The sequence below is a fragment of the Chelonoidis abingdonii genome, chromosome 13 (genome assembly GCF_003597395.2).
Source record: "Chelonoidis abingdonii isolate Lonesome George chromosome 13, CheloAbing_2.0, whole genome shotgun sequence".
Classification (NCBI taxonomy): Eukaryota; Metazoa; Chordata; order Testudines; family Testudinidae; genus Chelonoidis; species Chelonoidis abingdonii.
The window spans coordinates 2,594,853-2,611,691 of NC_133781.1; the positions used below are offsets into that span (position 1 = coordinate 2,594,853).

General features: G+C 46.0%; 1 protein-coding gene across 1 annotated transcript in view; it reads right to left on the reverse strand.

Moving 5' to 3' along the window:
- LOC116824950 (uncharacterized) overlaps positions 1-16,839 on the reverse strand; it is a 954,865-nt gene that overhangs the window by 912,086 nt on the left and 25,940 nt on the right. The window contains 2 exon segments of the mRNA XM_075072070.1: positions 8,888-9,776; positions 12,233-12,335. Coding sequence (XP_074928171.1) covers positions 8,888-9,768 — 881 coding nt within the window. The 5' untranslated portion in view covers positions 9,769-9,776; positions 12,233-12,335.

A 16,839-nucleotide genomic window follows, 5' to 3' on the forward strand; every position in this document is an offset into this window, starting at 1 on the left:
GAGCCTTTGTTAAATTTAAAAGCTTTTTTAGAACCGGTTGTCCTGGAACAACCGGTACTAAAAAGGCTTCTAAATTTAACAACCGGTTCCTGTGAACCGGTGCGAACCGGCCCCAGCTCACCACCGCCTGTATCTCTTAAAGCTAGTGTAGGAGCCACTGTAAAAATAATCAAAACAGCCCCAAAAGTTTAAAAAAAAAAAAAAAAAAAAAAAAAAAAAAATTTAAATATGTAACTTTAAAATTCTTTCAAGAGAAACCTAGTGCCAGGTGGGAATGGACCCAAGTCCCCTTTTTGGTGCAAGGGTTTGAGGCGTTAGGGGATTTGATCCAAACTCCTGATATGGTTCATGAAATTATTTTGGGATCCAACTGGCTATTCAAAAACAATGTGGTAATCAATATGCCTAGAGGAACCCTTTGGAAGTGAGAAATTCCCCCTCCCACTTCAGGAAAAATCAGCAGGATATCATATTAATGAAAGGTGGAGAGAGACCAGTAATTGCTCTTACAGCTCAACAAGCTGAAAAGTGGCACTTGAAATTCCCCTCAGTATGGACTCAGGAATTAAAAAAAAACGTGTGGTAAAATTAATGCTTGTGTTAAGATTGTTGGGGAAATTTGTGCCTCCCCAAAAACAATACTCTTACCCGAGAGAGGCAAAGGCTCAATTGGTGCAAACCATCCATGAACTAGAACAGGGGGTCATTAGAAAAAAGAATTCACCCTTCAACTCCCCTGTGTGGCCAGTGCTAAAGGCAAACGGCCAATCCTGGTGTTTAACAAGTTATAGAAAAATCAGTAAGGGCACCATTCCTATCGCCCCTATTGTGGCTGCTATGACACAGGTTATAGAAATATTTCTATGTGGCTTGCACTTTTTAGTTAGTGATTTGGCTAACTGTTTCTTTGCCATATCTCTACAGCCGGACTCTCAAGATCAGTTTGTCTTTACAATAAAGGAGCAACAATAGACCTTTTATCAGTTGCCCCAGGGATATCACAACAGCCCAGCTATTGCCCATCGGCATGTTGTGGATATGCTAGACCAGTGGAGTCCACAAGAGAGGCCTTCTGTGTTTTCATATGTAAACATTTTAATATTTGGGGAAACCGCAGCACAAACTCAAACACTAACAGCAAAGTTTTGGCACTAATTCAGGAAACGGGGTTCAAAGTGGCCTTAGACAAGGCTCAGTTGGTGCTACCTCAGGTTACATACCCAGGCATAGTCGTTGGACAAGAAGGGAGATGGGTAGATCAGAGGAGGGTAAGGGCACTGGTAAAAATGCTGACCCCTATCAACACCCGCTCTTTAAGAGTACTCCTAGGAGAACTCAATTTTCTTAGACCACACATTTATAAATATGCTGAAATAACTCACCCATTGTGGAAACAGCTCAAAAACAAAATGGGAATGGGGAAAACAGGACTCTGCTTTAACCCTGCTAAAATAAAAGGCTATCTCAGCTCACACCCTGCCTTTCCCTAACAAGCCACAACCTTTTGTTATTCATTTGGCAGTTAACAACATGGCCTTGGCTGCCACACTATTACAAAATTATAAAGAGGGAAAGCTAGTGCCAGTAGCATATGAATTCCGGAAATTACAAGGAGCAGAAATAAATTTTGATCCCCTGTGAACGTGAGTGTCTCGCAGCCGTCTGGGCAGTACAATCTTTTGAGCCCCTCACAGGAATGGTTCCTATTACTATCCAAAGCACCCACACTCCTCTCAGGTACATTTTATCAGGAAGATTGATGGGAGGCAAAGTCTCAAACATCCAAATGACCCAGTGGACACTTATTTTAGTTAACAGAGGGATAATCACAGAAACAGTGTCCAAGCCGGACATGCTAACACGTGCCCTAATTGAAAAAGGGAACCAACATAGATGTCCCGAGGTCACTCTGGAGCAAAGAATTGCCTTGGTAGAGGCACCCCCACTGGAAGAATTAAATTCCGTGGGCCAAAAAAAGCACGTCTGGTTTACTGACGGGAGCGCAATAGTAGTAAAAGAAAATTTGTAAAATACGCTGCCATTAACTTAGAAAAGGAAGTAATTCAGGAACATTTAGACCATGGATTGGCTCAGTATGCTGAGCTCCATGCAATTTATCAGGTTTTAAGGCAATATAAAAATTCCCCATGGCCCGTGTATATTTATGCTGACAGTAATTTTTGTGTGAAGTAGATACAGTTCTGAATATAAAATTATAAAAAAAGAGGTAAAAAGCAGCAGATAAAACGGCTATTGCCGACTCAGAGGAATGGAAATTAATTTACCAGTGGGTAACAAAGAACCCTCAACAGTTAAAGGTGCGACATGTAAAGGCACGGGTATGGAGGCCCCTGAAATAATCGAATGAATACAATAGCCCAACAGCATAACATAGCAGTTGTAATCAAAATTCAAAAAGTGTCTGTGCTGACACGTCTGAGCCAACAGATGGCACTACAGACCACCCTAACCAAATTCAAAAAAAAAGTTACTTAATGTAGCCCATCAGTTTACACATGAAAAAGTGGAAGGGACTTTAAAAAGGCTGGAGCAAGTAGCAGAATGCGAGTGTTTGAAAAATGATGTTAAAACATGGGTGCGAAATTGTGTGTGGTACCCTCAGGACAAGGCTTGTCCTCTGCACTGGCAACCCATGATGCACCAACGCAGGCTTGGGCCATGCTAGCCTGCTGCAACAGACCCAGGGTCTGAACCATGCCCCCAAAGCTGCAGACCTAACTGAAAACAGCTCAGCAAGTACTCCTGTCTCCAGCACCTAGTTCCCAATGGGATCCAAGTGCCAAATAAATCCGTTTTACTCTGTATAAAGCTTATACAGGGTAAATTCAGAAAGTATTTGCCCTCTATAACACAGAGAGAGATATGCATAGCTGTTTGCTCCCCCAGGTATTAATCACTTACTCTGGGTTAATTCATAAACAAGTGATTTTATTAAGTATAAAAACTAGGATTTACGTGATTCCCAGTAATAAGACAGAACAAAGTAAGTTACCAAGCAAAATAAAACAAAACACACAAGTCTAAGCCTAATACACTGAGAAACTGAATACAGGTAAATCTCACCCTCAGAGATGTTCCAATAAGCTTCTTTCGCAGACTAGACTCCTTCCTAGTCTGGGACCATCCTCCCAGGGCCAGCACTGGGCACCCCATTATTTTATGTTGCCTCTGAGAACCCAAGACCCCCAAGACCCAGTGCCTCTGGGAACCCAAGACCCCCAGACCCCAAGACCTCACAGTGCATATGAGCTGAAACAGCCCCACAGCCACCTCTGTGCCCTGCAGTGGGCCTCCTCTCTGTGCTGCCTGCAGGCTAAGTGAGGCACAGGCATTGGTAGCAGCCCGTATATTGCAGCCTGCAGGATTCCCCGGTTGGCAGCAGGCGGTGCTGCCCCCCACAGTATGCCAGCTGCACTGCTCAGCAGTTCTCTGGGGTCCTTAAAGATAGAGACTGAGGTAAAAATTGGCCATTGGAAAGAGTTCACTGTTATGGCTGCCACCCCCATCATCTCCTGGGACCCTCAACTTTATTCTAATCCTAAAAAATGTCCTGACCAGAGAGGGCCAGAGAGAGGAAGCCAAATGGCATTGCCACAGGGGTGGTGGATCCTTCCAAAAAGTGGGAGGAGCAGGAGCCCCTGGCCCATCTGTGGCCCCATGCCTTCTACCCAAGGCCCTGCCCCCGGCCAAGCCAGAAGCTGCAGCGGGTCAGAAGCTGCAGACCCTCCACCTGCCCAGGGGGAGTGTAGGGGGCCAAGAGCAGGCCCCAGCCTATGTCCCCACCCCGTGGGCCCCCAACCCAGGGCAGGAGGGCCCGTGGTTCCCTACAGCAGCCTGCACGGCTATTACCCTGACACAGCTCCAGCCAGGGGACAGGCCTTGGAGCTGCAGCCCGACCACGGTACCGACCACGGTACAAAACAAATGGGGAGCCACGGACCCTCCATCCACCCTTGGTAGGAAGCATAGGGGGCGGGGGACATGGGCCGGGGGCTGTTCTTGGTTCCACCTACCCCCTGCCAGTCACCAGTCCCAGGGGCTCTGCTGCCAGCCTGGGGTACCAGCTGCCGGCCCCTTGCCAGCTGGGGTTTCATCCACCAGCCCGTCTCAGCCCGCCGCCAGTCCTGGGTCCCAGCTACCAGTCTGGGGGGCTCTGCTGCCAGCCTGGGGTCCCGGCACTGGCCTGGGGCTCTGCAGCCGCCCCAACTGAAACCCACCAGCCCCATCCTGGGGCGGTGAGGGGTGCAGACAGGGGCAAGAGGGGGTGCAGCTCAGCACCCTCACCTTAAAAATTGTTCCAGCGCCACTGCTGCTTACATCACTGTCATGCCACATGGAACAGTGCACTGCATTTGACATTGAGATTAGAATGTACATGCAAGAACTGGAATCAGAATTTTCTGACAGATTTCAAGATTTCCAGCGATTTGGCCCAACGCTTTCTTTTCTAATTAAACCTGAAAAGTTCAATAAAAGTGACTTGGATTTGTCTGTATATTTCAGTGGATGGGTGTTGAAGATTTCAAAATGCGGCTCATTCAGTTAAAAAGCTCAGAATTGTGAACATCAAAGTCTGGAGATCTGTGGAGCGCACTTGAAGCTACCAAGAGAGATCATGAGGAGATATTCTGACCTGCTGGACGTCCCTGCCAGTGAAATTTAACTGTTTGAAGAAAATTGCATTTGCAATGCTTTCAGCATTTGGATCCATATACCTGTGTGAATAGGTATTTTCACACATGAAATCTGTCCTCTGTCCCTCTCAAAGCTGGTTAACAACTGATCACTTAAGCTTAAAGTACGTGCCAGACATTGGAAAACTCTCCAAGGAAAAGCAAGGGCAAAGATCACACTAGACTGATAAGATCTGCATTTTAATTTAATTTTAAATGAAGCTTCTTAAACTTTTAAAAACCTTATTTACTTTACATACAACAATAGTTTAGTTATGTACTTATAGAAAGAGACCTTCTAAAAACGTTAATGTATTACTGGCATGCAAAACCTTACATTAGAGTGAATAAACGAAGACTTGGCACAGCACTTCTGAAAGGTTGCTGACCCCTGTCCTAATTCATAAGATGAAGAAAAGTAAACAACCAATGTTTTAAACATCCAAGGAAAAATAAAACTCTAATGCCAAAAAAACAACAAACAACAACAATGAAAGGCTTTTTTGGTAATAAAGCAGGGTTTTGTGGAGATTTGGCATGAAAAGAGATTTACTAACAAAACATAAGATTTTGGTGCACAGAGTTGTAGTATATGCTCATATATTAGTAAATCTAGGGATGCTGTATAAGGGTTAAGTGTCACAATTGTGTAGTTAGATAACATTATTAGTAAGAATTAGCTCTCTTGTTTTGTTACTAATGTCTCTTTGACAATGCTTAAAATAAGAGAGATCATTCTAACCATATGGAGTCAAGATGTTTTTATAATAAACTTGGAAGCTCTTAAAATTAGAATCAAACTAGAGGTGACTTCTTCCTGCATTTGGAAGTGGGATGGAAGTAAGCTCTCCTGAAATTAAAGTTGAGTAAAAAGAAAGAAGAATAAAGCTTCCAGAAGATAGTTACCCTTTTATAACAAAATATAAGAAAACGTATTCTGTTTTTAAATGGCTCATGAAGAAGTAACAACAGGAAATTGAGCCAAAATCTTTTTTAAACTATTAGGAGTCCAAGAAGAGGCTGTCCCCAGCCTCCGGAACACCCAGAGCCCTCTGGAGGCAGGAGCTAATGAATCCCGCTCCCCGCCTGCGCTCTGCTCTGGGGATGAAAACGTGACCCAGGGGAGATCCAGCCAGAATCTTTTTCCAACCTTGGAAACGTGTCCCACAGAGCAGCGCCCTGCTGCCTCCCAGGGCTGTGTCTCAGCTCAGCTAGAGCGATGGCTCTCTGGTCCCCAGAGCATCTTCCCAGGCTCCTGCTTCCCACCCACACTGCTAGGAGAAGGGAAGCGAACACTTGCTCGCCAGATGCCTTGCACAGGGCACCCGGATTTATAGGGCACCTTCAGCAGGGGCTGGGGGACAGATGGCTCTGACCCACTCTTTGAGCTTTCAGTTCCTTCTTGGGACTCCCAGCATCATCATGCCCTGGCAGAGCTCTGGGAGAGACAGACTTCACACCGAACACTCAAAAAAAATATTAAGAATTTATTTGTATAAAAAGAAACATTCAGGTAAAAATTTCAATGAGATATAAAAGACTCACCCAAAAGCTGATTTTCCAGAAACACGAGACCCTGCCCCTTCCCATGATCCAGAAACAAGGAGAAAATCCGTGCCAGGGCAATTATTTCAGGAATAATCCCAGGGGTCACAATCTCATCTGAGCCCCTTCTTGAAAACAGAGATAAGGAATTCCAGCTACAGGCCTTCCTTTCCATTCAATAACATGCTCCCCCTGATAGAGCTAGGAAGGGACAGGAGAGCATCAAATAGTTATAATAAATGGATGACAAAAGGGCTGAGGTGTTTAATGCCTACTTTGCATCAGTATTCACTAGTCTGACCGGATACTTAACATAATTAATATGAACAGCAAAGGGGAGGTAATTCAAGCCAACACAGGAAAAGAGAGGTTAAAGATCAGATAGAGAGGTAATGTGTATTGAAATCGGCATGGCCTGACAGAAATTGACTCTAGGGTACTTAAGTAACTAGCTGAACCAACCTCTGAATCACTAGCGATTATCTATGAGAACTCAGAGGATGGGTGAGGTCCCAGAGCACGGGTGAGGTCCCAGAGCACTAGAGTAGGGAAAACACCGAAGCTAACTTTAAAAAGGGAAACAAAGAGGACCTGGAGAATTATAGACTGGTTACCCTAACTTCGACACCTGGAAAGATACTGGAACAAATTGTTAATCAGTTTGTAAGTACCTGCAGGGTAATAAGATAATAAGAAATAACCAACATGGCTTTGTCAAGAACGAAGCATGCCAAACCAATCTAATGTCCTTCTTTGACAGGGTTACTGGTGTACTGGCCATGGGGAACGCAGCAGATATATCTTGATTTTGGTAAGGCTTTTGGCATAGTCCCCTATGACAATCTCAGAAAAACTAGGGAAATGTGGTCTAGATGAAATTACCACAAGGTGGGTACAAAACTGTTGGAAAGTTCATACTCAAAGAGTAGTTAGCAATGGTTCATTGTTAAACTACAGGGACATAGATAATGGGGCTCCTCAGGAGTCAATCATGAAACTGGTACTATTCAATATGATCATTAATCACTAGGATAACAGAGTGGAGAATATGCTTATATCATTTGCTGATGACTCCAAGATGGGAGGGATTTCTAGCACTTTTGAGGACAGGATCAGAATTCAAAACGACCTTGACAAATTGGAGAATTGGTCTGAAATCAAGTCAGTAAAGACAAGTGCAAAATGGTATGCTTAGGAAGGAAAAAGTCATTTGCTTTCTAACTAGTAGGATAGATAAGCTCTGGAATAGACCTCCAGGGGAGGCTGTGGAATCCCCATCATTGGAGGTCTTTAAGAACAGGTTAGACAAACACCTGACAAGGGTGGTATAGGTTTACTTGGTCCTGCCTCAGTGCAGGGAATTGGACTTGATGACCTCTCAAGGTTCCTTCCAACCCAGGGGTGCTGGAACAATCTTTATAGACGGGGTGCTGCGAGCCACTGAACTAAAACTATAAACCTTTTATATAATAGAAACCACTTCAAGCCAGGGGGTTTGGCAGCACCCCTAGTTCCAGCACCTATGATCCAACCCTGCATTTCTGTGATTCTACAAAACACAGTAATAACAATAACAAAAATGTTTTCCCTTCCAAGTACTTACTGTGTGTTCTGTGGCTCAGGAGAATGCAATTACCAACCCCTTACAACTCTCCATGGAGTTGGACAACTATTCTCTCCACTGTAGAGATGGGAGAAATGGACACAGAGAGAGAACGGGAAGTGACTGGCACTAGCTCACACCCAGGAGTCCTAGCTCATTTCCCCCACTCTCCCCTCTAACCACTAGACCACACTTCTAAAAGGGCATCCCCCAGAGTTCCTACCTCTCTGGGGAATCTCCACCATGAATTCCCCAATCTCCAGCTGCTCCCATCACTCATGTCTGCATAGATTCCAATACACTGAGCAGTGCTCTGACATCCTGTTAGTTCAGATCAGCAGCTCTTCCTGCCTTGTAACTACAGCCCCAGAGGGCCCCTTGCTGCTTCCCTGAATAACATTCCCCTGTCCCTGCCCCGAGATGCCCTAGGAGCTGCAGAGACAACTCAGGCACAAACTGCAATGGGGCATTTTTACCTCTCTTCTAAATTGGAAAGTACATGTAGAACCCACAGAAATATCCTCCACTAATCCCATCGCCTGCTCCCTTCAAACCTTGAAATCACCCAGATCCCCAGTGTTTCCTCCTCCTCTGCCGCTGCCGCCAACTATTCCCCACTGAAACCAGAACCCTTCATCCACTTGCTGTTCCTACACAGACCCTCCACCAATGAAGGACATTCACTCTTTGCTTCACGAGGGCATAGACACATTGTCCCATAGTGAGAGCTCCTGCCACCTGCTAGCCTGTATGGAGTCTCTGATGGGACATTAGAGAGACCTTCCCCTTGTAGCTTTTCCCACAGACAGAACATTTATAGTTTCTCTTTGTTGTGTGGGCTCTCTGATGTGAAATAAGTTCTGACCTCTGCTTGAAGCTTTTCTGACACACAGAACATTTATTGGGTGTCTTTCCAGTGTGGGTTTTCTGATGTTTAACGAGGTCAGAGCTGCTAGAGAAGTTTTCCCCACACTCAAGGCAATTAAAGGATCTCTCTGGCCTGTGTATTTTCTGGTGTGAAATGACGTGAGCCTTCCGACTGAACCCCTTCCCACACTCAGGGCAGTAATAGGGTTTTTCTCCTGTGTGGATTATCTGATGATTCATAAGGTTTGAGCTCTGCTTGAAGCTTTTCCCACACTCAAGGCATTTATAGGGTCTCTCTCCAGTATGGATCCTCTGATGTCTAACAACAGCTGAGCTGTCACCGAAGCCTTTCCCACAGTCAGGGCAATTATAGGGCATCTTTCCAGTGTGCATTCTCTGATGTTTAATGAGATGTGAACTCCAAGAGAAACTTTTTCCGCACTCAAGGCAGTTATAAGGTTTCTCTCCTGTGTGGATTCTCTGATGTTTGTTTAGGTTTGAGCGTTCACTGAAGCCTTTCCCACATTCCAGGCAGTTATAAGGTCTCTCTCCTGTGTGGATTTTCTGGTGTGAAATAAGGGTTGAGCTCCGCTTGAAGCTTTTCCCGCAGTCGAGGCATTTATAGGGTTTCTCTTCTGTGTGCACTCTCTGATGCACAACAAGGGTGGAGCTCCGAGTGAAGGATTTCCCACACTCCGAGCAGGTATAGGGTCTCTCTCCTGTGTGGACTCGCTGATGAACAATCAGGGACGAGTCATTACTGAAGATTTTTCTGCACTCAGCACATTCATATGGTTTCCCTTTAGTGCAGATTCCTGGCTGGATCATCTCTTCAGGAAGGTCCTTCAAACCAACCCCTTGGTCAGTGGATTTACCCTGTTGTCTCTCTCCTGAGGAGGTTCCCTGCTGCACCTCTGGTCTGTGTCGATTTCCACAGGATTCTCCCTGCTCAGGACTCCAGGAAACATCCCCTTCAGATCTTCCTGATAGTGTTCTCTGTGCTTCCATTTGCTCAGGACCTTCCTGCTGAGGATGCTCCTCCTTGTTCTCACTCACCATCCCATCACCTGATGTGACAGAGAGAGAATCCAGATAGGAGTCAGTCCCTGCACTGGAAGAAGAGCGCAATGAAGCAGAGAAACTTCCAGCTGGCTCTGCAAGGGGTAAAGAAAGTGTTTGGGTTAAGCTAGCCCCACCTTACTACACCTGCAAACAATGCCAGGACTGGAAGGAGGTTAAAAGAAGGGACCCTGGTTTTGCTTAGGGCTGAAGGGATGGAGCAGTGACCTGCCAGCCAGGGCAGCCACCTGGAAGCCAGCACTGGCTCCTCAGCTAAGGGGAGACAGCAAATGAACCCCCAGCACCAGAGGTAACAGACTGGGCAGACCCCCCAGAGACATTGTGGGGCTCATCCTTACCTTGCCTGAAGGGACCTGGGACCACACCAAGACATGTCCTTAGACCCAAGAGGGAACCCAGTGGGCAGCAAGCCACCAGCAGGTTGTACTGGAGGGGCCATATCCCAAACTGAATGGACTCGTAGAAAGTAGCCCAGGGCAGTGGGTTCTGACTCCCTGCTGGGAGGGACACCAACCCCACCCTGTTCAGAAGTTGATATACACAGGGCCCTGGGCTGGGACCCTGTGGAGAGGGAGGGCCTGGGTGTCCCTTACCCCTCCCCTGGCCTTAAGGACAAAGTACTCGGCCCAGTAGGGGACTGAGAGCCTGGCAATCTAACCACTAGGCTGCCCGACCACCCGAACCCCTGTTACAAATGGGAATCTCAGAGAGTGGAACAGGAAAGGGGGGAACGAATTAAAATATCTGTTGTGATAATTGAAAACTCAGGATCTAAATCCTTCCCAAAACATTTCCGGGGGGGAGAGAGAGACCAATTCTGCTCCCACATCCCATCCAAACTTTCAAAGGCAGGGAGCTGCTCCCTGGGGTCAGTGAGGTGGGTGGGAAGTCACAAGCGACATCTGCCATGCATATACACCACCTGCTGGGGACAATCCTGACCTGGGAACAGAGACCTGGAGATGCTCACAGGCCTTTGTGAGAATCTCAGCTGTTTAGACGTAAGGAGAGCCATTTCTCCCTGGCACCTGCAGCCCTGGAGCTGGGGAATGTCGCCTCTTTCTCTGGCCGCTGCAGCCCTGCATGATCCAAATTCTCCCCACCCCCTCTTCTCACCACATTGCCCCCTTCCACCTAGCCCCGATTCCTCCCAAGGCCACCACCTCACCTAAAATGTACATCTTCTTATTTAGTGGAGCCACACCTGCACGGCTACACTAATTAGGTTGGTAGCCCTTCATTCTCTTGTGTGTGGCCGCCCAGGTACACACCTTAGAGGGAACTATCTGCAGACCACCTGAATGGAGCTTGCGGTCCACTGGTGGTCCATGGACCACAGTTTGAGAACTTCTGATCTAGACCATCCCTGACAGCTGTTTGGAGATTTTTAAGAGCCAGTTAGACAATGATGAAGAGTCCACAACTTCCCTAGGCAATTTATTCTACTGGTTAACTACCCTGAAAGTTAAGAAGTTTTTCCTAATGTCCAACCTAAACCTCCCTTGCTGCACTTTAAGCCCATTGCTTCTTGTCCTAGGCTCAGAGGTTAGAGAGAACATTTTTTCTCCCTCCTCCTAGTATCAACCTTTATTTACTCAGTCATCTCTTCTCCAGACTAAGCAAACCTATTTTTTTTTTCCAATCTTCCCTCATAGGTCATGTTTTCTAGAACTTTTATCATTTTTGTTGCTTTTCTCTGGGCATTCTCTAATTTGTCCTCATCTTTTCTGAAATGTGCAGCACAGAGCTGGGCACAATACTCCAGTTGAGGCCTAATCAGTGTAGAGTAGAGCAGAAGAATTACTTCCCATGTCTTGCTTACAACATTCTTGCTAATACATCGGAGAATGATGCACTTGTTTTGGTTTTCTTTACAGAAGTATTACACTGTTGACTTATTTGGCTTGTGATACACTATGACCCCCAGATCCCTTTCCACAATAGTCCTTCCTTACTAGTCATTTCCCATTTTGAATGTGTGGGACTGATTGTTCCTCCCTAAATGAAGCACTTTGCATTTGTCCTTACTGAATTTCATCCCATTTACTTCAGACCATTTCTCCCGTTTGTCCAGATCACTTTGAATTGTAATTCTATCCACCAAAGCACTTACAACCCTTCCCAGCCTGGAATTGTCCACAAACTTTATAAGAGTACTCTCTATGCCCTTGAAGAAGATACTGAATGGAACCGGACACAGAACTGATCCCTGCGGAACCCCACTCAACATGCCCTTCCAGTCTGAGTGAGAACCGCTGATAGCTACTCTCTGAATGGCTTTCCAACCAGTTATGCACGCACCTTATAGTAGCTGCATCTAGGTTGCATTTCCCTAGTTTCTTTATGAGAAGGTCATGCAAGACCGTACCAAAAGTCTTACTACAGTCAAGGTATACCACATCAATGGCAGATGGCGTCTGCGTCTGTTTAACCAATTCCTCACCTGTGTGGCTATTTCTCTGGATCTCCTTCTCCTCAGAGTCCTGGAGATCTTGGACCCATGTCTCTTCCCTAGGAGATCACAACAAGTTTGGGAATGGGAAATCCTGCTCCAGTCAAAGCAAACACATGAGACCAAGATTTTACACTTATTCTAAGACACGGTTGTTTCCAGATGTGCTAGCTGGGTGGGTGTGACATAGCAAGGGTCCAATCTAGACTAATGAGCGGCTGTGTCACCCCTGCCCTGTAACCTTGGGTGCCTTACACTGCATTGCTGAAGTGGCACCCACCAGGGCCACACACAAACAGCCTGCCAGCATGCAAACCACATCTTGAGAGTGCATGTGTGTGTGTCTGTGTATAACTGCAGCCTTCCAGGCACACTTGGGTTATACTCTGACTTTTGCCAGTTTTAGTAATACTTCAGTGTGACCCCCACGCGCCCCCAGTCTTAGATTTCCCCCAGAAATGTATGTCCTGTACTACCCAGCCCTCTCCAGGACAATACAAATAAAATAAGTCCTTTATTCCTTAAAGGAATAATATGACTGCTTATTACTTTAAATAAAGTGAATACTTGAGACATAAAAGTGAGAAATGACTACAAGAAAAATAAAGAGAAGACACTCTCTCACATCTAACAACAATTTAGGTTAGATCTGAAGCAAAGTTTCTCACCACATGATTCCAGCAGTGTTACTGACCAACCTTCGGGTCAGGACCCATCCCCCATAGTCCAACAGCTAGTTTCTTTGTCTGCTCAGGTGCAAAGAGTGAGATGAACAGGGGGGCAGGATGTGGGGGTGGAAAGGTCTCTTGGAGTGTCTGCCTCTCCTTTTTATAATTCTGTTCCCCCTTTGAGAAGCATTTCCAGCTGAGAACAAGGAGACAAAGAGTCTGTGTGAAAGGATTTTCTCTGCTGCTTTTTTCCTCACCTGTTTGCACTCCCTTTATCTCCCTTCCTGCTTGATGACTCTAGTTACTACTTAAATAAGGAGGAGAGATAGCTCAGTAGTTTGACACTTGACTTGCTAAACCCAGGGTTGTGAGTTCAATCCTTGAGGGGGCCATTTAGGGATGGGGATGGGAATTCTTGTCAGGGACAGTACTTGGTCCTGCTGTGAAGGCAGGGGACTGGCTCAATGACTTTTCAAGGTTCCTTCCAGCTCTATTAGATAGGCATATCTCCATATATTAAATGCTAATGAAGCAGAGCACACTGTTTAGGACAGACTGACTGGTTTGCCAACTTCTGCTATGATTTGGAACATGTGTTAACAATATCCTACAGGAAAATCTTAATTTTACATACAAAGTTGCCAAAACTTTTATCAGGACAACACTGACCACCAAATTATGAACTTTCAAAAGATACCTCAAAAGTCATACTTTGTACAAAAAGTATTCCAGTAGGGTGCAGGGTATGAATACAGGAGTGTGTTCCATCACTTGGATAAACCAAAGGGATTGGAAACCATTCCTGGAGACCCTTTGAGGAGGTCACATGGTTCCTTGGAGACTTGAGGTTCCTCCTTTCAGAAGATTCAGGGTCCTTCACATACTGAGGGTTGTTATGACCCAGGCACAGCACAGGTCTTGAACCTCTTATCCTCTCTTCTAGCCCTGACCAGTCACAGGCAGAGCTGGAAATTACCCCTCCCCACAGAGAGCAGGGAACTACCCTGGGGAGCTGAGAAATTTCCCAGAGCTTTCATTAAAAACACACACAATTTCTACTGTAAAAGTGCGATACCCAACTCCGGTGATTTTTATCACAAGTCTCATGATATTTAGTTGGGATTTCAGTCCAAAACTCGCACATTTCCCTTGTGAGACATGGCCACCATTTCCTATTATTGGGCGGGGGGTGGAGGGAGGAAGAGAGGGAGGAGCTGAAGTCAAATGGCCCTTAATCAAGACGGCCATTGTTTCCCTACAGATTTGGCATGTGGAAGTGAGACTGCCCCTAATAAAGATGGCCACCAACTGCTCTTGTTTCCAATGTGAATGATGTCAGGCTTTTCTCAAGGAATACAGCTGGGGCTCTGTGGTTAAGACATTGGACAGGAAACTCAAGAGGAAAAGTGGAAATATGGGGAGCTAGAGAGACTGGAGGGGGGTCCAGGAGGATGTGTGGGGGACAGAGAGGTTGAGGGGGATTCAGCCAGCAGGAGGCTGAGCAGGTGCAGGAGAATAGAGAGTGCAGGGGTATGTGGGACAGTAGCTGTGAATGTGGGGTCAGCTGTGATCGTGGGGTCAGCTGTGATCAATGGCTCCATGTCTAGTTGGCAGCCGGTTTCAAGTGGAGTACCCCAAGGGTCGGTCCTGGGGCTGGTTTTGTTCAATATCTTCATTAATGATCTGGAGGATGGCATGGACTGCACTCTCTGCAAGTTTGCAGATGACACTAAACTGGGAGGAGTGGTAGATACGCTGGAGGGTAGGGATAGGATACAGAGGGACCTAGACAAATTAGAGGACTGGGCCAAAAGAAACCTGGTGAGGTTCAACAAGTACAAGTGCAGAGTCCTGCACTTAGGATGGAAGAATCCAATTCACTGTTACAGACTAGAGACCAAACGGCTAGGAAACAGTTCTGCAGAAAAGAACCCAGGGTTACAGTGGATGAGAAGCTGGATATGAGTCAGCAGTGCGCCCTTGTTGCCAAGAAGGCTAGGGGCATTGCCAGCAGATCGAGGGACATGATCATTCCCCTCTATTCGACATTGGTGAGGCCTCATCTGGAGTACTGTGTCCAGTTTTGGGCCCCACACTACAAGAAGGATGTGGAAAAATGAAAGAGTCCACAGAGGCAACAAAAATGATTAGGTGGGCTGGAGCACATGGATTAATGAGGAGAGCTGAGGGAACTGAGATTGTTTTATTCCGCAGAAAGAGAAAGAAGGAAGGGGAGGAGGGATTGATAACTGCTTGTCAATGACCTAAAAGGGGGTTCGCAAAGGAGGATGGATCTAGACTACTTCTCAGTGGTACCTGATAAGAACGGATAGATTAATCGCCTTCAATGCAGGGGGAGTGAGGTGGATTTTAGGAAAAACTTTTTCACTCCAGAGAGTGGTGCAGCACTGGAATGGGTTACCTAGGGAGGTGGTGGAATCTCCATCCTTATAAGTTTTTAAGGTCAGGTTTGACAAAGCCCTGGCTGGGATGATTTAGTTGGGCATTGGTCCTGCTTTGAGCAGGGGGTTGGACTAGATGACTTCCTGAGGTTCCTTCCAACCCTGATATTCAATCATTCTATGAGAGGTGGGAAACTGTAAAGGGAAAAGCAGGTGATTATAGAGGCATGAGAGAAAAGGAGAGTTTGGGGGAGAAATCTGGCCCGGGTAAAGAGAAAACAGAGTCCTGATTAAGCAGGGGGATGGAGAAGTCAGAAAGGTAAATCCCAGCAGTAGGGAGGCCACTTTTCCATGTACACTGTTGTAGGGAGAGTTGTGTCAATGCACTGTGAATTGCCTACATACCTATGCTAGAGGCCTGGGTAAAAAAAACCAAGAGAAACTGAAATTACTCATTTATGAGCACAAATTTGATCTAGGGGTACATCCAGACTACCTGCCGAATTGGCAGGTAGCGATCGATTTATCAGAGATTGATATATCGCATCTCATCTAGATGCGATATATCAATCCCCAAACGCGCTCCCGTCGACTCTGGAACTCCACCAGGGCGAGTGGCGGTAGTGGAGTCAACAGGGAAGCCATGGCCTTCAATCCCGCACCATGAGGACAAGAGATAAGTCGAAATAAGATACGTCGACTTCAGCTACAGTATTCCCATAGCTGAAATTGCGTATCTTACATCGACACCACCACCCCCAGTGTAGACCAGGCCTAGATGGTGTTACTGAAACTGGTGGGATGATTCACATGTTATAATCTATTTAGAAAAGGACTGAGTAGGCAGAAGCAGAGGGCGCATGGCACCCTATGTCACAAATGGCATTACCTGTTTCTGAGTCACCAACAACTCAGTGCAAATGATCTTCAATGCTTACAGATGAGTGTACTAACAGATAAAGCACAAGATGAGGTACTAGTTGGTGTCTGCTACATACTACCAAATCACATATAAAGAACAGGATGAATGGCTCCTCAAGCATCTATCTATAACACCTAGGGAAGAAAGCTGTGTGATCATGAGGAACTTTAATCTGAGTGACACAGGCTGCAGTTCTCATGCTACCAGTACTAAAATGTCATTAGAATTTCTAATTTATACATGATAATTTACTCACTCAAAAGTGTTGCATCCAACATGGGGGAATTCTAGCTGAGACCTCGTCTTGACAGATAAAATCCTCTTCATCCCAGCACTAACAATTAGTGGTTACAAACAGAAGAAAGTTCAGACCAGTAAAATATACATATTTTATATCCAGGCGACTGGATAGCGTAGTGGTTAAGAGTGCCACCCTTTCATACGGAAGACCGCCCTTTGATACAAGAGACCGGGGTTCAAATCCTGGGTGGTACCCAACTTTCCAGTAGGGGTCCTTGGGCAAAAGACCCCCTAACGCTTCACCTGCCTACCTCAAATATGAGAGTGACACGAACTAGGAGAGTCATGCCGGCTCGGACGTCGCCC